Raw genomic sequence first — 24,808 nt, 5'->3', positions numbered from 1 at the left:
ATTAAGATACATCAGTGAAAACCTGTTATTGGTTGAATAATTATACAAATTTTCCATAAAATATTTTATCTGTTGTTTTTCCAAATAAAATAATAATTTTGTTTTTGTTAAGTCGGGTCTCCAGCGACCAAATATTTTCAAGCATCTCACAAAAACAAAAACATTGGGCCCTGTCAATGTTTCATGTTTGTGCAAACATTTGGTTCATTGTTTGTGGTAATATTATCCCTGGAGGCCCGCCCTTGTAAGTTGAAGAATGACAAAAAACACGAAAAATAACACTTTCGAATGGAATCGTGAGTCCAAATTTAAAAGGAATGGATAAACGTCGATATGCACACATTATATTTTGGGCATTTGCGGGGTAAGAGGGACTACGGGCGATTGTTACAAATTAACTCTGTTTAAACTTTCGATATTATCGGTGCACACAAAATACTTTCAAACGTATCTTTTTTTAAATGATTTCTCTGTTTCTCATTATATCTATGTAGGTATTACGAACTTGAACGAAACGAATTTCAACTTTTCTAGCAAAACATAAAAATATTTAACCCATCGACCAATTTACATGATTATATCATACAATGATTTAATCTTACACCAACGAACGGAAAATTCCTAGAAGTGTGAATTATACCGATTTGAAAGACAGCTGATATCGCTAATTTACACGAGACCTTTCTACTTCTTGCCAAATAGACATGTCAATAAAATTGATTCTTCAAGTATTAATACTTGACTACACCAGAAGTATGATTAAATTGACCTTAATTTGGGCACGTGGATACGCCCACAGCACATTTCTATCAGCTTATCTGATCAGGGGCCACACCCAAATAATAAATGTATGCATAATTTATATAGCGCCGCTTTTGTGAAAAATCACCCGAAGGGCGCTTTGCAATTAGTCAAATGACCCAAAGGAACGTAAAAACGAATAAATTAAAACCGGCCTAATCCAGTGGATTTCCTAGGGTTTCCTAAAAACCTTTGTTCAAATTTTAAACATTTTCGTAAACCTGCTGTTAAATATCTTCCTAAATAAACTTTCACTTGCCAGCAACGTGTTTTTGACGAAACCGGACACATCAAAGTAGCGACAAATCGGAAATAAAGTCCTGAAAAGTGATAAACAAAAAACTATGTTGATTAGGTTAGATTAAGTTTAGCTAACTAACTTACCATCACGCCGTTTCCCCGCAGAGGTAGGCACAGATGATGCACCGCCAAACAACTCGATCTTACCACACACTCTCATTAATACATCGTCTCATACATATCCTTCTGTTATTCTGACTCTTGACTTATCCCGACTAAAGTATTTGGTTCACTTGATCTTGCCATGTCCTCGGGCATCGTCGACTTCTACCATTCACATTCGTGCCATATATTTTTTTACGCGCTTCGTTCATTCGCTTAGGTTCGATTAGGTTTTTAGACTTGTTTTTTTTTTCTTCATTAATTTTGATGACTTTATATCACTTTTCAAAAGTGTTCTGATTTTTCATGGAACCGTTTTTGAATGGTATCGAAATATTTTTGAAAAAGTATAAATAATGCAAGTTAAATAGTTAGTTGAATCTTGGTGGGGATCTAAATCTTGAATGTTCACTCCTTCGTATATTTCCCACGAAACGACTTGTGCTATTGTATTTTCTTTATTCTTATATATACAGGGTGTATCGGCACGTACCCGACAAACTTTAACCAGCTATTCCTTAGCATATTTGGAGTAAAAAATCTTATGTGCACTTTGCTGTCCGGTAACGTTTTTTTTAATAAAAAATTAATTAAACATATTTTCACCACATGTCACCACTGTTTTATACTTTGTCAAAGTTTGAAAACCCATCTGGCAAATATTTTATTCGAATTCCGTTGAATAATGCACGTGTGTACCTATATTGGCGAACTTCTACAATCACAACGAAATGGCACGGCACCATTCGTCTCATTTTTAACTATTATTATTTAGTGTGTGCGAAAGAGCAAAGACGCTTTTTGACATACTTGCTTATAACAGCTGTTGAACACGAAACGCAATGCCAATGACAGTGATGTAGTGTGGAAATTTTAAATATTTTTGTTTTTAATTGAAAAAAAAAATGCTACCGGACAGCAAAGTGGCCATAACATTTTTTACTCCAAATGTGCTAAGGAATAGCTAGCTGGTTAAAGTTTGTCGGGTTAGTGCCGATACACCCTGTATATACATTATCTCGGAAATCATTCCCAAATAAAACAGTTTTACCGGATATATTCAGATTGTGCTACGCAGTAAAAAGAATCTACAACTTTTATTTGTTTTATGTTTGTCTTACTTATTATGTTTTGCCGGTCATACGTACCCGTTTAAGGTGAGTTCAATTCAAATGTACCTACGCTTTGAAATAAGTCCAACTCATTCATAAATCCACTATTCCGAACTAAAAGGAAGCCGCGTAATATTTACACCGCGTTTATAAGTATCTGAGATTTTTTGTTGAAAAATCGTTGTCACTGAAATTGGATGATACCACTGCCTACGGTAAGAACTTGTAATTGAGAACATTAGACTTACTAACATTACTAATTAGCTAAATTTGTAATTACTAAAACACATGTAGCAAATTTAATTGTAACTGAATTGTTAATCAACTTTCTTAATTAATCGGTTTTATACCTGAACTCTTACTATAACTCTAACTCTTGCTACATTTATTGGTTGGTACCAAAGATATTAGAAGAACGAGATGTGCTATGCGCAGTTCGTACTGAGTGGAATTGTTTTGCCGAGTGTCGCCGGTTTTGTTCACCAATACTACTGCACACCTTCGCTTGCGCTAAGGTATCCGCACTAATACATAGAACAGATTTCTGTGCGTACACGTCCCGATACCGTTCAAAGTACCCTAATTAGGTAGTACTCCGGCTACGGTCCGGCGGCCAACATAGCATATCTCGTTCTTCTAATATCTTTGGTTGGTACGCTTGTCTAAATTCTTGACACATTCGGTTCCAATATTGAAAATGACAATTAAAATAATTTTCTCTTGCAATACTTTACATATTATTGGTTGGTACTTTCTCGCTTGTCTAAATTCTTGACACAATCGGTTCCAAATTGAAAATGACAATTAAAATAATTTCTCTTGCAATACTTTACATATTATTGGTTGGTACTTTATCGCTTGTCTAAATTCTTGACACAATCGGTTCCAAATTGAAAATGACAATTAAAATAATTTTCTCTTGCAATACTTTACATATTATTGGTTGGTATTTTATCACTTGTCTTAATTCTTGACACAATCGGTTCCAATTTTGAAAATTACAGTTAAAATATTTTTTTTTTTTTAAATTTTATATTATTGTTTGGTATTTGGGTTCCTTGACCAATTTCAATTTTTGAAAGTGACTCTAAATTCAAAACAAATCCGGGTTCATTGAACCAGAGTTACAATGACTCAGAGACAGACGCACAACTGCAATTACGAGAAAACTTGGAGATAATATTAATTATACTTTGATGAAGCTTTGGAGAGATTATAATAATTTTATGATGAAGTCGGATGCATAATGTGAAACCTATTCATTTCACTTTATTACTGGGGTAAACTTTGTAGTGTAAAAAAAGGAACTTTTCCGCTTTAGCCTTTATCGCTCATCTCGCCTGCTGTTGTATAATTCTAGAGATTTTTTTAATTAAACTTTGTTTCAAGTGGGTAATCCACGAGAGAATTTCCGCGAACGTAACATAACATTACATTAATAAGGTGAAATTTAAAGTCCGAGAAGTCTACCGACCATTATTATTGGTAATATAAGTGGAAGCTTTTCAACTTTATCTGTTTCTTATTGAGCGACGAATCATCTTTAGGTATCTACCAAGGTGATTCGTTTATCTTTAGGTATCTACCTAAAGGTGATTCGTCGCACTGAAGATAAAAATAACAAATCTAAACGAAACATGAAACAGAACAAAACACAGAAAAAAAGATAACGGTCACAAATAGGAAACGAACCTAGGATCTCTTGTCTTACCGGGACAGCGTCTTAGCCACTCGACCACTGGGACCTAATTATTAAACGTCGTATTTGTCGATGTTATATTTCAAATTCGGAATTAACAATATTATATTTATTTACTAAATTGATTGGTATAACCTTCAAAAAAGTTAAATAAAAGTTGAAATTCATTTAGACTTTTAGAAAAATTCAAAGGTAGCTCAAATAAATAAAAATCGGATTTGTTCATCCAAGACACTATCTAGGTTACAAAGCAATTCATTAGAAAATTTTGATCATTTAAAAAGGTACTTGCCAAAAACATTCGAAAAATTAGTTACAACAGAATTTGAAATATGAGATCGACAAATATGACGTTTAATAATTAGGTCACAATGGTCGAGTGGTTTAAGACGCCTGTCTCCGTAGTACAAGAGATCCTGGGTTCGATTTCTGACTGTGACCGTTATCTTTTTATTGTTCTGTGTCTTGTTCTGTTTCATGTTTAGTTTAGATTTATTAATATTATCTTCTTCAATGACAAATTACATTAATGGGATAACCTTTAAAAAAGTTTAATACAAAATTAGATAAATTCTAATCTAATCCCCAAACTTTTCTATAAATTAGAGTCCTTTAAAAAAACTTGGTCTCCTATCTTAAAATTTAATTTAAAAAAAATAAATACCAGGATGTAATAAATGGCACCTTCAATAGCATGCAATGAGATTTTTTTTTCAATATAATGTATGTCCTCTGTGTCCAAAACTGTTTCTTCTACAAAACTGAAATTCTCCAAAGTTACTGTGCTAGTAATTAGATGGTTCTGTATATATTATTTGGCTCTATACTTTGGCAATAAAATGTAGAAATTTATTAAATTGCAACTAAAAACTTGCATTATGACAATACCAAGCTACTCACTTTATATTTGAAATTTGTTCTTCACATTTGAGTTTACGGAACTCGATTTTTTTAACTAACAATTTATTTTTATTTTCGGAAAGTACCTACCACTAATTTCGGAACACTGTTTGTAAATTCAAAATATGCATTTGAACGATTGTGCTTTTTTACTTTAATTTTCTTAGTTTACCATTTAAACGATCGCACCGCCATCAATTTCTGTCTACTTTAAATTTTAGACCGTACATAATACAAAATAATGTGTAAATTTTTATGCAGCATCTCGTTCATTTTTAAAATGCATTGTACACAGTTTTGTATTATTGTTTGATTGGCTGGTGGATGCAATCGAATAGCTATAAGTTGTTGAAATTGATTAGCTATAATTAGTAATATGAAAGAGCATTGGAAAAAAATTATCATGAGTCGAGGAATTAATGTTTGTACAGCGCCGTTGGGTTGACTTTTCACGAGAAAGGTGCTATAAAAATGATTAAAATATTTGTATTATTAAATGAGAGGTAACCTATATCGTGAAAATAACAATCGTAACATTTAGAATAATGATGGAGGCTACATACAGGTTGTAGTATTATTGATCGGAAGGTAATTGGAGACGATCGCGATCGTATGTAATTCCCGCAATGCCTACACTGAACATCGTACATAATTTAATTTATTGCGTGCTAGCTGAAGTCCTCGGTGTTGCCGGTCTTTGCGAAGAGTTGTTGAAATCAGAAGTTGTTGACAGTCATTTTCCTCTTATTTTGAACTTCAAGTGTGCAAAATTTCACCAAGAAGTATCAACAATCTGCTTTAAGAGGTAAGAAAAGGAGATGGGGTGGTTTTCGTTTAGATAGTGACCTTCCTCTTTATTGGAGATCAAGTGTGCAAAATTACGCCAAATCTCGGAATAAATATGTACAATTATATTTTAAAAAGCCACCCACAGAAACTCTTCTTTATAAAAGATTTTTAGTATCAACACCCGACTTCGCCCAAATTTCAATACTATTTTTAAAAGAACGTTATTCTTGTTTGTGGCTGGTTACGTCCGAAGCGTGGGCTGTATTAAAGGGGATGTTTCCAACTCCAACACGATATTCAGGCATTTGCTAAAGATTCGCCTTGATATGGGCGGTACGTACCGTTTGTGCTAAAAATTCGATCTTCGTCGAATCTCATTTACGCCGTGGCGTACGAACAACGAACCTACTCAGTGTTCAATGTCTATCGCCTGCCGGCGTACCATTATTTATCTGACAAAGTTTAGAATACATTTCAGGAAAAACACACAGGTAACAAGTAATATTTCACAAGAAAAATACGTGTCCAAATAGTTTAAATGTCGCATCTGCGGATTAACAGCCCAATCAAATAAAAATACAAGTTGCGAATAAAAAATACACTATCCATCACGTCCGATGTGATTCTTATTGAACAATTTTATAAAGTTGGACCACAGCAATGTGTACGGAGAAAACTTACCAATATGAAATATTGTTAATTTATTAAAAATCTGGTCAAATTATTATTACCTGATATAACGGTACTGGAGGCCTCAAACGAATGAATTGACTAATTTCACAACAAACTATCAGTAAAGCACGAATATGTTATGAGGAAGTCGGAACACGTGTTCTTAAAAATAATAATATTTTCGCATCTCGTCCATTATATTTATTCGGACAAGGCCACCTGCGTGAACACGTGTTCAGATATATTATGAATGATTCATATTTTATTAGGAGATTTTTAAGGACGTGTCGTTTCGGAGAATTTGAACAATTAATCAAACTTCAACGTTAATTTTCAAGTTACGTGAAAGATTTTTCAAGTTCTGTTTTTATTTCAGTTCTCTCGTATAATGATATAATAAGAGAACCTGGATAGGACTATCACAGAACCCGAAAATGACCGTTGAAATATGACGAAGTGTTCAAATTTTTCGAAACAACCCGTCCTAAGAGTTTCTTGATAAAAAAAGACGTACTCAATTTTCTTCGTGCGGGTCTTGTCTTTAGACGGATAAATTGATGTTTCAAACCTTCATAACTCGTGATGGAAATGATGTTGCGAGATGAAATAATTATTGCGATGATCTAGAAATTAGATGACCAAATTTCATGACGCCAGAGCTTACTTTTCAAAAGTTTTTCCTGCCTACATATTATAATGATCGAAAACTAACCTATCAATAATAATTGAAGATATTGAGTTTAATATAACGAGGTGATTTTTTTTACAGAAACGGACCATATGAATTATCGAATTAATTATTAGCTCATTATTATGTATGTATCCCCTGTCACTAGATATTTGAAAATGCCCGTAGTTATTTTTGTGCTGAAGTTGTTGTGCATTATTAATTTTTAATCAGTCACGATAAAATAGCAATTTATGTAGGTCGCTGACGTTCGGTGTATAGATATTAGAACTTATTTTTGTAATATTGTTTTATTATAGGAGTAGAAAATACAGGGTGTTAAGGGAAGTACTTGACTTAATTTAACCGGTAATTCATGACATTATTTGGAGAACAAAATGTTAATTAAATTTTGGTCTCCGGTGACATTTTTATTGAGGTTTTTTTATACTTAAAACATAAAAATCATTAGGTATTGGACAGTTAGGGACGGAGTGAGGGGTGAGCGCAGTTACTCGGCTGAATGACCAGACCATGAAGATTTTTTTTTCAAAAAACAAAAAAAGTCACCGGAGACCAAAATATAATTTACATTTTTTACTCAAAATAACAAATGTTAGGAAGCACTGGTTAAGCCAAGTAAGAAGTCAAGTGCGTTCCTTATCACCCTGCATAACACTTACACAATATAATATTATGATGGTTTATACATATATATTACCTTTCTGTTTTTCGTCATCATGCAGGCATATATATACAGGGTGTATCGGCACGTACTCGACAAACTTTAACCAGCTATTCCTTAGCACATTTGGAGTAAAAAATGTTATGCGCACTTTGCTGTCCGGTAACATTTTTTTTCAATTAAAAACAAAAAAAAATTGTCCACACTCCGTCACTGTCCACAGTATAGGGGTGAAATAAGCGACAACGCCGCGCTACCTAGCTGTAATTAGCAAGTGTGTCGAAAAGCGTCTTCGCTCTTTCCTACACACTAAAAAATAATAGTTAAAAATGAGACGAAGGTGTTGAGTTGCGACGCGACGTTGCTTTCAAACTTTGACAAAGGATAAATCAGTGGTGACATGTGGTGAAAATATGAATAGTAATTTTTTTATTAAAAAAACGTTACCGGACAGCAATGTGGCCATAACATTTTTTACTCCATATATGCTGAGGAATCGCTTGTTGAAGTTTGTCGGGTACGTGCCGATACATCCTGTATATATATTAAATTATAATTATATATAAAATAATTTTATATATATATATATAAAATTATATTATTAGTTTTCTCATTAGATTTTGATATTTTAATCTAGTTTCTGATTAATTTATCTATTTTTTTACGCACTCCTTTAAAATGCGAGTAGGAATATAAATATTCGATGGCGTATTTTGAAAGGGGAAGGAGATGGGGAAGAGGGAGGAGGGGCAGTACCTGGATTTTCAGATCTAGTCAAAACGCGGCTAAAGCCATTTCAAGCAACGTTTCAATTCTGAACGGTGGTCTTACCCCAGGGCCACACTCAGAGTAAATATACGATTCCCGCGAAATCTGGTACAATTATAAGTTTAAAGTTGTCGCATTTTGCGGCAGCAATCCATTTTCACCTCGTTAAAAGTTTGATCATATGAAAAACATACTTTAGGTTCATTCCACATTTTCTGTTCAGTGATTTAGGTACCCTTATTGTATGATTAACGAAAACAATCGGCTCGAATCGGATAATGTTATGTTAGTTAAGTATTTATTATCCCTTGTTTACAATAAAGCTTATTGCGCATCAGTGAAAATTTTAACTTTTTTTTTCTTCTTTTTTACCAATACTTATGCAATGTTCATATAAGTTACAATGGGCTCAAAGGGTTAACTACATAGTGTTTCAGGCGTTTTAGTAAACCTGCATACATGCATACTCGTACATTTTAAGGCGAAGCTTAATGCTAAATCACTATTTTGATTAATCTTTATAACGAATTGGTGTACATTATGAATATAAAAAAAAAAAATGCTTTAGATAAATTGAAGGTTTTCCTATCGTTTCGCTTGAGTAGAATTCAAATAAAAATATTTTTTTAATAGAAATGTATGAACGCGAAAAGGAAACAACTTTAAAAAATACAGTATTATAGCTAAGATTATCTGTGACAGTTTCACTTGATTAACTTTTTTGCTTTCTTATAAAATTATTTACAAAATAAATAAAAACCAGTTTTTTGCTTGAAATCGAACGTTTCTAGACTCCGTTTGTCAAGCGATTTTAATGCCTATTACCTACAATATAAGGTATACCAAGAATATACACATTTTTGGCTTGTAGCTTCCTCTTAACCTTCAACACGCCAAGATGCAAAACTTGTGTGACCATGAGGGGTCACTGAGATACCCAACGAATGTTATCAGTTTTCATTATAAATAAGACTATGTTTATAGGTTTGTGGGAATAAAAAAATACCTAGACAATAATTTCTCCATTTAAACTAATGAGGAAAGTAATAAAAAAAATCGGTTAACCCTGTCGGTATTGGGCAGGTTAATGAAATGTAATTTCTTGCCTTATAATTGAATTCACTTAACCTATGTTTTATCTGTTTGCAGGAATACCCCAGCCAATGTACCGGTGGCTCAAGGACGGCCAGCCCCTCACCGACTTCAGCCCCGAGCTGTTCTACAAGATACACAACACCAAGAGGTCGGACGCCGGCATTTACCAGTGCGTCGCGAAGAATGATGTGGGTGCTGTGTATAGCGAGAAGAATCATGTCACCATTGCATGTACGATCAATTTACTAATATACACAGTGTCCGTATAGAGGGTTATCATCAGTTGTTTAATGTATTTTAAAATGCGTCGAGGACCTGAATCCAAAAGGTTTTAACTCTTTAGTTGTCAAATTTAAGAATAAAAATTAAAAAAAAACCAAATTACTCAAATCCAAAAAAATGTTTTTTTGGATTGTCTATGCGATCTAGATCCACCATTTTCCTGCTTGTACTACACTTTTTCGGATAACGTGTATTGTGTTTGATGTTTATAGGAAGAATATTGTTTTTTTCCCATTTCAAACTAAACATTTAATTTGAAATGATGACGTAGCATCTTCACAATGCTGCAAATGTAATTTTCCGATTTTATGTCCGGGTTAAATCTTCCCCATAGGAAAAACTAAACCCTTCCACACACTTTTCCACAAATGATCATCTAGTCAATCAAGATTATGCAAGTGCATTATATAAGCAAAATAAATACAAAACAATACAAGAACAACACGTCAACTCGCCAGAGATCAAATGGGAAAATAATTCACCGACTCCAGATATTTTCATATCAGAGGGTTCGGCTCGGTAGAACTCCTAACAGGGCCTATAAATCCTACTGATCCCTCAACATAAATATTTAAAAAATCTTTCGTTATCCTACATGTATTTAAAATGACTGATTTTTGCATTTTTATATATAAATTTTTTGATAGATCTAATACGCCTAAATTTTTAATGAGAGAGCTAGTTATCCGAACTATTTGCTTCTATGATAGTATTACACCGTGATTAGGCTTATTCCGATCTCTTTTAAAATTAAATTATTTAAAACTTAAATAATGCTACCTACTTGCATATTCGTGATGAACTGGATAAGGTGTTAATGTTTCTTTTCCTACAGATATGGGTGTGTTCAAGGAGATAGCGGAAAAAACTATCTTTGTTGAATCTGGAGATGCGGCTATCATAGATTTACCGCCGATTGACTCCAACCCTCCTCCTTCGGTGTTCTGGCAGGATCAGGATGGCCCGCTTAGCTACAATCAGAAGTTTGCTCTCACTTCCAACCATCAGCTGGTCATCCTTTCTTGTTCTCAAGAAGATGACAAATCCTACAGGTATTTATATGAAAATTTAAATTTTCACACAGTGTGTATTATGACAATAAAGCATGTTTACTTTTATTGTTATTATGCAATTCCAACATCATTTTTTAAAATTTATTTCAGAGCTCGTGCAATCAATACCCAATTAGGAAAAGAAGAAAATAGTCCTTTTATTGCCCTCAAGGTAAATGGAGACACTCAAAACGAAATACCTCCAGAAATTATCATCAAACCAAAAGATACTCAGGTGGTCAAGGGACAAGATACAAATCTTCAATGCATAGCAAATGCCAGGCCACTTTACGAACTGGAAACTTTGTGGTTCAAAGATGAAATGATAATTGAAACTACAGGAATTACTTACAATATCAATGATCCGTGGAATAGGACATTGACTTTGATATCTGCAACCTTAGCCCATTCCGGGCAGTACACTTGCCACATTCGCCTTAAATCAGGAGGTTATCCCACCATTACAGCTGTAGCTAATGTCATTGTTCAAGAGAAACCTCTTTTGCTTAACAATTTAAAAACAGAAACGTTGGGTGAATATGGATCCGTTGTGAAGCTAGACTGCGATGTACAGGGAGAACCACAACCGGGAATTACTTGGTTCAAGGATGGAAAGAAGATCGGTAGTGCCGGGAGTCTACCTGATGATAATCAAATTGATGAAGTGGAACACGGAGGAGGAAGGTATTCCGTAGAAGAAGACAGATCTCTGGTAGTAAAAGGATTGCGCACTGAAGACATGGGGATATTTCAATGTATTGCAGACAATGATGCTGGTGAAGCATCGGTTTATACATGGCTAAAAGTTAAAAGTAAGTTTTCTCAACATTATCTTATGAAATTATATTCATTTTTTAACCGTTTTTATGTCATCTGATATCATCTAATACCTCTGCTTTTAATAACTTGTATAACAATTTATTCTCATTCTAACTAACTTATTGCTTTGACTGGTCCAGCGGGTAAGCGTTATAGAAGAGCGACGCAACCCAAAATCATCCGAATGAGAACGTCCGACAAACAATTAAAGAATTTCCGTTTTGATTCTGGCAGTAAGAAAGACTTCATTTTGAATAATGATCAATTTTAAAAATGTTTCATAAGTAGATGAGACATTTTACTATCAGCTGGTGCACTGCATTTTTTAAATTAGATTTTCACATTTTTCACATCACTTTTTTTCCAATGTGTGTTTTATTTAGTTAATTTAGTGTATTGAGTTAAGTGTTAAGTGTGTTATTACTAAGAAGCTCATAAACTACATAGAGTTTGTTATACTATTTGTGATTTAGTTTTTTTATTTAGTATGTTTGTATAATTCTCTGAAAACCATGGTTTAATTTTGACAATGCCATAAAAAATAATCATTGCATCGAAATAAAGTATGATCACCATAAACTACAATTTTATTTGAAATGCAAACTTCTTTATCAATCAATGCACCGTTACAGATTAGTTTCAGCCATATTGTTTTGTTAAAAAAAGTGATTCTTATTTTGTAATACTTGATTGAATGTCTCGAAACCTGAGTGAATTATGAAATAGGGCTAAATTATTTAGAAAGATTTTGGTGATTCATGGAATTGAATCATACAATATATTAAAATTGATAAAATGGCTTAATGATAAGATTTTTCAATACAATCGAGATAATGAAAAGATCATCTCGGGTCAGGAGATTTTTTACCGAAAACCTAACCTTTATACAGTCGAGACATAAAACATTTTTAACAGATTTTGATTTTTTTTCTAGAATTTCATCAATTTTATGCAAATATGTCATGCATTGCATTTTAATAAAAAAAATTGTAATGTTTTTTAATTTTCAATTCTTTATTTCATAATAATTTTTGGCAAGATGCTTAAATTCTGAAACACCCTTAGTGCATGCGCTCACAACTACTAACTCTTTAGGTGACTAGATACTTTATTTTCCAGCTTACAAGATGCACTGTGAAAAAATAATAAGAAAACAAAAAATGAGAGATTCATTAAAATTGGATGTGACCAATCAATGATACATATTATCTCTTACAAAGCAAAATATTATTAGTAAACTAGGTGTATATATTATTCTAAAGAAGGAATGTAATCCTTTTTGCATGAATGTTACACTTGGTTTCTTGTATTCTGGAAATTAATGGTTGTCCATTTTGGTGTGTTGTGTAATTAACCTTTGTGTGTGTACGCTAGCTTCGCTGCCAGTCCTGGAGCAGGGTCCATCCAACTTAACGGTGTTGGATGGAAAGGATGCCACACTTCCTTGCCGGGCCGCTGGGGCCCCCACCCCCAATGTCACCTGGTATTTCAATGGTACGTTGATCCCTTTGTACATATATACTCCTGGCACAATCCAGCAGTTTAAACTTAAACTTAATGTAGGAAATATTCATCTAAAGTAGGCTATACTTTACACAATGCTCCGTGAAGCATACATACTACAAGCTATGCTGCCTTAGATGATTTTCCTTTTGTTCTTAAATAGTGTTGTTGTAAACCAGCCTTAGTTATTGAACTAATAAAGATAGAAGACTGTTAAAGTGTTGATAGAAGTAGCTCGTATACAATACTATTGTTTTTTTTTCTATTTGTATGTTTCACAGTGTTGTGTTATTAACGCTTTTTGAATTCTAGACACAGCAATATTAACAGCTTCTAAAGACACAAGTGGAAGAGTCCAGATATTGGATGAAGGCGATCTTTTGATAGCCGGAACATCCACTTTGGACACTGGGAAGTATAAGTGTGTTCGTGCAAATGAGGCAGGTTTCGTGAGCGGAGAGGCTTTCCTCCAAGTTATGGGTAAGAATGAAGATCATAATTATTATTTTATTTGTTGTATGTATAAGTACATACAAATCACCATTGTGTTGAATATTGCAACTGTATTTGTTTATGTATAACTACGTATCACCATTGTGTTGATTATTGCAACTGTATTTGTTTATGTATAACTATGTATCACTATTGTGTTGATTATTGCAACTGTATTACATAGTTGTATGTATAACTACGCATCAACATTGTGTTGAATATTGCAACTGCATTTGTTGCGTGTATAACTACGTATCACCATTGTGTTGATTATTGCAACTGTATTTATAATGCCCTCGAAATCTTATTTCTACTGACATATTTGCATGGTAAAACTATGTATGACTGGAGGTCTAAAAATAATGTAATGTCTTTGTGAGAAAGGGAAACTTAGATGGTTTGGACATGTAAAGCATGCGTTTATAAGGATGAAGAAAGTAGTGTCAGTTTTTGTGGATTCTGTCAGGGACATCGATGTAAGACTTTGTACAATCAACTGAACAAAAACTTCAGTGTACTCGTGTCAAGATATGGAATAGACATTTACATCATGCATTCCCATGAAGAGTTAGCTCAGATCATTGTGTTTGTTTATAATTTACCAACATAAATATAAACTGATTTTTGTTGATGGTATTAGAGATGTCCAAGTAAGATATGGCAAATGAAATCAAGTGCTAGTATCAAGTTTATATAAGGTGGTGTGATGGTTAATTATTTAATAAAGTTTGATGATGCACTAAGCTTGTTCTGTGTTTTGTGTTCCAGTTCGTACCCAGATAGTGGCTCCCCCGGTGGACACCCGAGTCCTGCTGGGAACCACAGCCACGCTGCAATGCAAGGTGTCCAGTGACCCCAGTGTTCCATATAATATCGACTGGTTTCACAACAAGCAGTGAGTTCCCTACATATAAAAAATAAAAATAAAACACTTAAAAAATATAGTTCCACTGGGTCACTATCAGTAAGCAATCGACATGAATCAGTACTGACTCAGTGGGCAATGGCTTAAAACAATTATTATTGACTAGCTGTACCCCGCCACGCGTTGCTCTGGCTCAGTCTGTCTGTGCAGATAGAAAAACAATAGCGCGTGTTGCTTTTACGTCATAGATGGCGCTGTTTAAAAAAAAGAGTTTTTACCTGATAGGTATATTAAAACACACGCGTTGTGTCAAAATTTCAAAGCAAGTGAAAAACTTTTGGAGATTGAAGATTTTGAACAAACGAACATTTACATTTTTATTTATACAGATTTATATAGAAGATAGATAGATTAACAATACCCTTAATATTCTAAATGTAACCTTACTTTCAGGATAATGGTGTCTGGGTCCCGTGTGTGGGTAGGCCCCGATGGCAGTCTGGAAGTGAGCGCCGTGAGAGCGAGCGACGCCGGCGACTACACTTGCTCCGTCACCTCCCCCGGAGGTAACCACACCCGCCACGCCACCCTGGCCGTCATCGAGCTGCCCTTCGCCCCCACCAACGTCAGGGCCCTCAAGGTGGAGGGGCCCTCCCTCCGAGCCATTAATGTATCGTGGACCCCCGGGTTCGACGGCAATTCTCCCATAAAGAAGTTTATTGTGCAGAAGAGAGAGGTGCCAGAATTAGGTAAAGAAGTTTTTCAAGTCTTTTGTTGAAATTTTACAAGTTACCCGTGTTTGTACGTCACGCACTAATTAACCCATTGTTCTTTGTCCATGCAGTGGAAATTTGAGAACTTGCATTTAATGGGAACAGCAAAATGGCCCTAAATAATGTACACAATTATAATGCATATTATTGTAGCCTAAGCCCGATTCTATAAAATAAATGTTCTTCTTTCAAAATGAGTTTGGGGTCTAACCCTTTATCTTTTGACATAATATACCATGAGCATTAACCATATATTTTGTCAGTTCCCTTATATTATACGTGAGAACTGTCAAAAATAAGCAATTGACTATTAAGCTCATTAAAAATAAAAACTTGACCCTTGATGTTTTTACTCTAACGTATCTGTGTGTCGGTTTTCTAGGTCCGATTCCAGATCCTCTACTGAACTGGATCACTGAACTGAGTAACGTTTCATCTTCCCAACGCTGGATTCTCCTGACAGGGCTGAAGGCAGCTTCTGCGTATCAGTTCAGGGTATCCGCAATCAACGCCGTGGGTGAAGGAACTCCATCCGAACCCACCGGGGTAGTTACCCTACCACAAGAAGGTACGCCATTAGCCCTAACTTTATCAACAATCATTATGGGTGTTACATTATAATATCAAATCTGCACCAATTTACCTAATCATTTTTTAGTAATCCATATGTCCAAATATAACATTGTTAGATTTTTGGAAATATCATATTCAAACCATCCAACTTTTATGAAAGTATTGGATACGCTTTGTCACTGATTGGCTCTGTTCATGAATCAATGTAAAATATATTAGATACTCATTACTGCCATTTCTCTGTGTATGAATATGCAAAATAAGAAATCCTGAAAAAAAGCATAATTCAATCACTTTTAGTCTTTTCATATTGAAATAGTAAGCTAGTGGTTGATAATAACGGAACATGGTTTATATTGTTTGGGTAAGAAATGTAATATTCTCCCAGTTTATTTGTTATAATCTACCAAAGACATGGCTGCGTGTTTCAATCATTTGTGTACAGAAAACTCAAATCCATAATTACTGGTATTGTATTGTTAAACAGCCAGCGACATCTGCTGCCAAGGTATTATTCTGCTTGCTCAATATTTCATGTCAACACATTTCACTTTTTCTCTTTGATTGTCACTTCTCCACCATGTTCCTTCTCTATTCTTGTCTTGGAACCTTTAAAAAGCATACAGATGTAGAGCAACTAAAACATTTTATTACTTTGCTTTATTTCCACAACGTTTGCAATTGTGAAAATAAAACAAGGTGTTTTATAAAATGTTGAGTTTTTCAGTAGATTTAACCGGATATATCTGTATGTAGGTATGTATCTATATAATGCTTGAAGTTAAAGAAACCAAATGTGTATTTAAATTTATTGTATTCATTGTTAATAATTGTTGTCATTTTTCTCTTCTTTTTGTTAGTCGTAATTGTTATGTTCATCATTAAATTTAATAAGTTGTCTGATCGTCTTCTGCACACTTCAGTTTATCAATTACTTTTGATGTTAATTATCAAAAATGTGTATCTGGCATGTTTGCACATATTAAAAAGCAGTCAATTTCATCCATCTTTTTAGTCAATTTCAAAATACGTATTGTAACTTGCTAATTGTCACATTGAATTGTTGAATTTAGACAGTTTTCAATGCTGCATGGATCCTGATCATAAATCAACTATTATTGTACTTACATTCATATTGTATTTAGGTACATTACTTGCATGTTGACAAACTGTCATAAATTTAATGTTTGCTTATTCATACATATAATATTTGAATCAATATGATGATTCTCTAGTTCATATATATTATTTTAATTGATAGCTCCATCCGGCCCTCCATTGGGATTTGTTGGATCTGCGAGGTCGTCATCAGAAATTATAACACAATGGCAGCCACCGATGGACGAACACCGGAATGGCCACATTCTGGGCTATGTTATTCGATATCGCCTTTACGGCTACAATCACAGTCCTTGGACAAACCAGAACATCACAAATGCAGCTCAGAGAAACTACCTCATCCAGGATTTGATAACTTGGAAGGATTACATTGTTCAAATTGCTGCCTACAACGACAAGGGTGTGGGAGTCTTTACGGAAGGCGCTAAGATTAAAACTAAAGAGGGGGTTCCGGAAGCGCCACCCGTTGATGTGAAGGCTGAAGCTTTTAATTCTACAGCCATTACTGTTTCATGGACACCTCCGGATCCTCAAAAGATCAATGGAATCAATCAAGTAAGAAACCTTGTAAAATCTTTACATTTTAATTCTAGGTTCATTATTTCGATACAGTGATTAAACATAAACTTAAAACATATATCTTTCTAGGGCTACAAGTTGCAAGCTTGGCGTTGGGACCCAATAGAAGAAGTGAATGTGGAGAAGCGAGTGATGAGCGTTCCACCGAGTTTACTGGACCCGTTAGCGGAACAGACAGCTATGATGGGGGGCTTGGAAAAGTTCACTGGCTACAATATTACAGTTGTCTGTTTTACCGATCCCGGGGATGGTGAAAGGAGTGACTACGTACTTGTCACCACGAGCCAAGATGGTATGTAAACAACTCATTAACACGTGTAAACATTCAAACAACATTATTTGATTTTATCTTACGATTATGTTTTCTTTCCCCAGTTCCTGATGAGGTTGCCAGTCTTCAGTTTGACGAGATATCGGATAGAGCTGTCAAAGTTGTTTGGACGCCACCAAAACAGAGCAATGGAATTCTCACTGGCTACAGACTCAAATATCACGTCAAGGACTTTGTTAACACCATGAGAGAAGAAATGTTGTCTGCAAATATTACGTCTATCAAGATTGAAAAATTAGAGGTATGGCCTGAACAAACTTTTTAATTTACAAAGTCATGAATAATTTAGTAATAATCATAAAAATCTTTGGACATTACATAGTATCTTTGTGATGGAACATTGCTAATTGCCTTTTGTGTACGTCAGTGTTGAAAGGCCTCATGAATACACGGTATAATATATATGTAAAACTCATAAATGTTTTTTTGTTTTTAGGCTACTACATTCTACATCTTTGAGATCTGCGCCATGACTGAGAAGGGTGATGGACTGCCCAAGGAAGCTTCCATTCAATCGGGGGTGAAGCCCGTCTTGCCGCATGCTCCCTACAACCTCGCTCTCTCCAATATTGAAGCCTTTTCGGTAGTTTTACAATTTACGCCAGGATTTGATGGCAACTCTTCAATTTCCAAATGGACAGTACAGGTATATAAAAATTTCGAATTCGGTCATAGTGACTTACTAAAAACTTTACACCTCGTTCTCAATTCATACATGTTGTATGCATTTAGCGGCCTATGGGTATACCAATTAACACTAGAAAGACCGGGTACTGCTCCATACCTATAAAGACCACAACGGTCATTTTGACCGCTGATAACATGCGAGTTTATTATTATTGTAATTGTGTAAAATTTGGCATAATATAAAATAAATAGAACAATAATTATGTATTGAAATGATTTACTTTAATCAATTAGGTGCACATTTAGTACAAACTGTTGTTTTTTTATAATTTCCGAGGCACTTTCCGCAAACAGATTTCTTACAATTATCACATGTGTCAGATGTTTTATTTTGTTTACATTTTTTATTAATTTGGCACTGTCGTCTTTTAGAAGTTTTATTTTCCGGTTCCCTTTTCTGTCAATTCTTCAGGAGCAAACACAAATGGACCAGCTATGGTATTTGTATATGCTGACCTTAGTTCTCCAACAAGCTGTAGGTATAGTAAAATTGTGAGGAGATAATAATTTTTTTGCTACCTTTTTATAAATTATCCATGCATTTATAGCGGCTAGATCAAGTATGTTGTCGAAAACGTGCACAGGCCACCTTCTACTTCCAGCTCTTACGGAATTTTTCCGATGCATTTGGTCGATTATATCGAAACCATATTTTGTAGAATTGTAAAATTCAATCGTTTCGGGAATTTTCTTTGTTCCGTCGACAAATTGAACATCTGGATGTACTGTACTCAATATCATAACATTTTTCTACTGTTTTCCTTGATAGACAGTTAGTGTTTTACCATTGTTAGCTTTCAAAATAAATGATTCATAACGTGGAGTACAAATGGTTTTGCAAACTGCTGGTATTTCTCTCCTGGCCCTTTTCATCGTTCCTATAATAATTTGTTCTGCTCGTAATTTCTCTGCCAGCTTCATCGAAGTAAAAAAATTGTCAGTTGTGATGTTTCGTCCCTTTTTGAGATACGGTTGTAATAGTTTTATTATTATTACATATTCTGGTAATGAATTGAAATCTCCAAACTGAATATCTCCAATTTCCGGAAGTTCTGTTACTCTTGCAGAAAAACATCCTCCAAGTTGTGTACATGACCGGTCGGTGGCCGAGTTGACATCGCGCTTGGGTCCCACTCAGGCGTAGTGTGTTCAATTCCTCGGCCGGCTAAGTCCTTCATCACAACACAAGCAACATTTTCAGCTTTCTGTGGTGGTAGTAGGAGATTTTCAAATATTGTCAGGTTATTCGTAACCCGGGAATGTTTGTCTTTCTTTTAAAAAAAAAAAAAAACATCTCTTCCACGGCTGCCTCTTATTCTAACCCCTCGACCACGAAGATTTGAAATCGGATTTCTAGGAAAAGATGTCGATGTCATCTGAAGATCTTCATCTAATTCTGTAGCTTCTGATGAAGAAATATTGGGCTCCAAAACAAAAAAGGTGTCATAAATTTCACTGGCACAACATTCTTCATCTGACTGATCCTCTGCAATGTTTTGAAGTCTTGCTAGTTCTTCCATTATATCCGACTCGGTAAGATTTCAACGAGCTCTTATATCTGTATATGTTTCAATAAAACTATAGCAAAAATAATTAGAACACAATCTACAAAAATAAAACGAAATTTTTGATGACTTGAAATACTTACGCACAGAATATGCGGTATAATACTAACAACTTGCACCCACAGTGCAGATCTAGTAAGAATGATACCGAAATAAATAGAAAGGGAAATTAGTAGTAACATGTATAAGTTGGAATGGGTATATTTAAACTTGGATAAAGAAGATCCTAAACAAACTCGGCTTAAAATGGCCCTAACGGTCACATTGACCGCGGCGGTCTTTGTAGGTATAAATCATTATATTTCAATAAATAAATAAGGTACGTACATGATTTTTTTCACCATGGTCGTTAAATCATAAATCATGAAAAGTAAAAAAAAATCAGATCATTACCATAAATATTAAGCAAAATATCGTCATATTACATCGAGAAACGGTCAAAATGACCGCTTCGGTCTTTCTAGTGTTAAATAATATAAAACATGCAAGTGGATTGCCAAGATAGAGTTTTATGGCATTCCATCCTCTGTCTCTAAAATGTGAAGTGATTTTGAATATTATAGTGATTTATTTTTAGGGTATTATGCTTTGTTGTGCTACCTCCTTCTTTAGCCAAAGTTTAGGACAGCATTACAGTGTCCAACATCAGGGCAGATGCGAAGTCGAAGATTGCAGTGAAGTGTGTGCTTATATATGTAGATGTAATAGGAGGTAGCGCAACATGGCCTTGAAAATCTCAAGGCCATGTTGCGCTACCTCCTATTTATTTTTAGGGTATTATGCTTTGTTGTGCTACCTCCTTCTTTAGCCAAAGTTTAGGACAGCATTACAGTGTCCAACATCAGGGCAGATGCGAAGTCGAAGATTGCAGTGAAGTGTGTGCTTATATATGTAGATGTAATAGGAGGTAGCGCAACATGGCCTTGAAAATCTCAAGGCCATGTTGCGCTACCTCCTATTTATTTTTAGGGTATTATGCTTTGTTGTGCTACCTCCTTCTTTAGCCAAAGTTTAGGACAGCATTACAGTGTCCAACATCAGGGCAGATGCGAAGTCGAAGATTGCAGTGAAGTGTGTGCTTATATATGTAGATGTAATAGGAGGTAGCGCAACATGGCCTTGAAAATCTCAAGGCCATGTTGCGCTACCTCCTATTTATTTTTAGGGTATTATGCTTTGTTGTGCTACCTCCTTCTTTAGCCAAAGTTTAGGACAGCATTACAGTGTCCAACATCAGGGCAGATGCGAAGTCGAAGATTGCAGTGAAGTGTGTGCTTATATATGTAGATGTAATAGGAGGTAGCGCAACATGGCCTTGAAAATCTCAAGGCCATGTTGCGCTACCTCCTATTTATTTTTAGGGTATTATGCTTTGTTGTGCTACCTCCTTCTTTAGCCAAAGTTTAGGACAGCATTACAGTGTCCAACATCAGGGCAGATGCGAAGTCGAAGATTGCAGTGAAGTGTGTGCTTATATATGTAGATGTAATAGGAGGTAGCGCAACATGGCCTTGAAAATCTCAAGGCCATGTTGCGCTACCTCCTATTTATTTTTAGGGTATTATGCTTTGTTGTGCTACCTCCTTCTTTAGCCAAAGTTTAGGACAGCATTACAGTGTCCAACATCAGGGCAGATGCGAAGTCGAAGATTGCAGTGAAGTGTGTGCTTATATATGTAGATGTAATAGGAGGTAGCGCAACATGGCCTTGAAAATCTCAAGGCCATGTTGCGCTACCTCCTATTTATTTTTAGGGTATTATGCTTTGTTGTGCTACCTCCTTCTTTAGCCAAAGTTTAGGACAGCATTACAGTGTCCAACATCAGGGCAGATGCGAAGTCGAAGATTGCAGTGAAGTGTGTGCTTATATATGTAGATGTAATAGGAGGTAGCGCAACATGGCCTTGAAAATCTCAAGGCCATGTTGCGCTACCTCCTATTTATTTTTAGGGTATTATGCTTTGTTGTGCTACCTCCTTCTTTAGCCAAAGTTTAGGACAGCATTACAGTGTCCAACATCAGGGCAGATGCGAAGTCGAAGATTGCAGTGAAGTGTGTGCTTATATATGTAGATGTAATAGGAGGTAGCGCAACATGGCCTTGAAAATCTCAAGGCCATGTTGCGCTACCTCCTATTTATTTTTAGGGTATTATGCTTTGTTGTGCTACCTCCTTCTTTAGCCAAAGTTTAGGACAGCATTACAGTGTCCAACATCAGGGCAGATGCGAAGTCGAAGATTGCAGTGAAGTGTGTGCTTATATATGTAGATGTAATAGGAGGTAGCGCAACATGGCCTTGAAAATCTCAAGGCCATGTTGCGCTACCTCCTATTTATTTTTAGGGTATTATGCTTTGTTGTGCTACCTCCTTCTTTAGCCAAAGTTTAGGACAGCATTACAGTGTCCAACATCAGGGCAGATGCGAAGTCGAAGATTGCAGTGAAGTGTGTGCTTATATATGTAGATGTAATAGGAGGTAGCGCAACATGGCCTTGAAAATCTCAAGGCCATGTTGCGCTACCTCCTATTTATTTTTAGGGTATTATGCTTTGTTGTGCTACCTCCTTCTTTAGCCAAAGTTTAGGACAGCATTACAGTGTCCAACATCAGGGCAGATGCGAAGTCGAAGATTGCAGTGAAGTGTGTGCTTATATATGTAGATGTAATAGGAGGTAGCGCAACATGGCCTTGAAAATCTCAAGGCCATGTTGCGCTACCTCCTATTTATTTTTAGGGTATTATGCTTTGTTGTGCTACCTCCTTCTTTAGCCAAAGTTTAGGACAGCATTACAGTGTCCAACATCAGGGCAGATGCGAAGTCGAAGATTGCAGTGAAGTGTGTGCTTATATATGTAGATGTAATAGGAGGTAGCGCAACATGGCCTTGAAAATCTCAAATCATATCTGATTTTGAATCTATTTTTAAATGTGCCACGATATATATTTTTTCAGTTATTTAAAGGTAGTCTTTTTTTATAAGAGACATCAGCATATTATTTTAATTTGATTGAATTTTTTTATTTGCAGGCCCAAACAGCCAGGAACACGAGTTGGATGACCATTTTTGACATATTCGCCCCCGATGCCCAGTCTATCATAGTAAAGACTCTGGTTCCTTTTACAACATACCGCCTGCGCCTAATTGCCACCAACGTCGTGGGTTCATCAACCCCCAGCGCTCCGTGCAAAGAGTTCCAGACTATTCAAGCTCCGCCGAAGAATGCCCCGAATAATGTGACAGTCAGAGCTGTGAGCGCCAACGATTTACGTGTTAGATGGATCGTAAGTTGATAGATTATAATCCCTTTTCAAACATTATGTTACAATATAGAAACTATGATGGCCTCCGTGGTGGAGTGTTAAGCTTCTTGACTCTGGATCCATGGGTCATGGGTTCGAAACCCGGCAGGGATAAAATAAATTAAATTCAATTCATGTGGGTTATTTTACACATAGTATTGAAATAAAATAATATAAGTATAGAATATTTTCACCTCATTCCAGGGTGGTAGATACTCTCAGTTTCACTCTGGTGAGAGACCACCACTCAGAATAGATACATCGCTTGAAATGGCTTTAGCTATTTTTAGTGACCAAATCTGAATAGCCAGGTGCTTCCTAACCTTCATCTCTTTCTCTTCTCATGTAATGAAACCTAGTTTATTAAAGAGATATTTTTGTTTTATATTAAATGTACTTATGTCTTTTCTAGCCATTGCAACAAACCGAATGGTTTGGAAATCCCAAAGGCTACAACATAACCTTTAAAAAGGTAAATGCAGGAACGGTGGAAAGCGTTCTTATAGAAGATCACACTTCCAACTCACATGTGCTGGACGGACTTCAGGCATGGGCGCAGTATGAAATCAGTGTCATGGCCTGCAATGAAGTTGGATCCTCACCGGGAAGTCCACCGGCCATTGAGAGGACTAGAGAAGCTGGTAAGAATTAATAAAAATTCAGTACATACATTCATTGAACTATAACCAACTGACACCACAAAGTATCTAAACTACATACATATTCTCCCTGATAAACCAATACTTTCAAAAAACACAAATAACGATGTGGATTTCTTACATCTGCAATACATTTCAATCATAATACCCAAACATTCTACACTCTAACCACTTAAACACCCTTCATACATGTCTCACATTCCCTGTTTAATTTACTTAATTTAATTATCATCTAACGAATTCGACATAATATTAATTAGCGAGACGTGGTTAGTTGACAGCATATCCGATGATGAGCTGTTTGATTGCCGGTATAACGTCTATAGGAATGACAAAGATACTAATCAAACGGGTAAAACTAAAGGGGGTGGCGTTGTTATAGGTATAAAAAAAGACTAAAGTTCGATCTCAAAAGTCATGGACTTCAGAAGCCGAGGATATATGGATCTCACTATTACTAAGCCATTCAAAACATCGCATTTCAAATATTCATATTTGTTGCTTTTACTTACCGGGAGTTAGTCCTAAGTTGTCTAATGCACAGCGTTTCTCTATTATCAATAGTCATACAACTGCCATATCCAGAGATGTGCTTTATTTCAAATAAATCCATTTCAAAT

At 35.4% G+C, this 24,808-nt stretch overlaps 1 protein-coding gene across 2 annotated transcripts in view; it reads left to right on the top strand.

Annotated features, from left to right (window-relative positions):
* sdk (sidekick cell adhesion molecule) overlaps positions 1-24,808 on the top strand; it is a 202,764-nt gene that overhangs the window by 161,043 nt on the left and 16,913 nt on the right. For both annotated transcript variants that reach the window (XM_089634095.1, XM_089634094.1), the window contains exons 3-16: positions 9,645-9,821; positions 10,708-10,924; positions 11,036-11,736; positions 13,118-13,237; positions 13,559-13,726; positions 14,507-14,633; positions 15,057-15,352; positions 15,759-15,944; positions 17,211-17,623; positions 17,717-17,939; positions 18,023-18,219; positions 18,415-18,624; positions 23,257-23,511; positions 23,942-24,170. In XM_089634095.1, coding sequence (XP_089490221.1) covers positions 9,645-9,821; positions 10,708-10,924; positions 11,036-11,736; positions 13,118-13,237; positions 13,559-13,726; positions 14,507-14,633; positions 15,057-15,352; positions 15,759-15,944; positions 17,211-17,623; positions 17,717-17,939; positions 18,023-18,219; positions 18,415-18,624; positions 23,257-23,511; positions 23,942-24,170 — 3,519 coding nt within the window. The remainder of the gene's footprint in view (positions 1-9,644; positions 9,822-10,707; positions 10,925-11,035; positions 11,737-13,117; positions 13,238-13,558; positions 13,727-14,506; positions 14,634-15,056; positions 15,353-15,758; positions 15,945-17,210; positions 17,624-17,716; positions 17,940-18,022; positions 18,220-18,414; positions 18,625-23,256; positions 23,512-23,941; positions 24,171-24,808) is intronic.

This window comes from Hesperophylax consimilis, chromosome 8 (assembly GCF_061612785.1).
Source record: "Hesperophylax consimilis isolate HC1 chromosome 8, BYU_Hcon_1.0, whole genome shotgun sequence".
Taxonomy (NCBI): domain Eukaryota; kingdom Metazoa; phylum Arthropoda; class Insecta; order Trichoptera; family Limnephilidae; genus Hesperophylax; species Hesperophylax consimilis.
The sequence above is the reverse complement of the archived record's forward strand: the minus strand, read 5'-3'. Positions and strand labels throughout refer to the sequence as shown.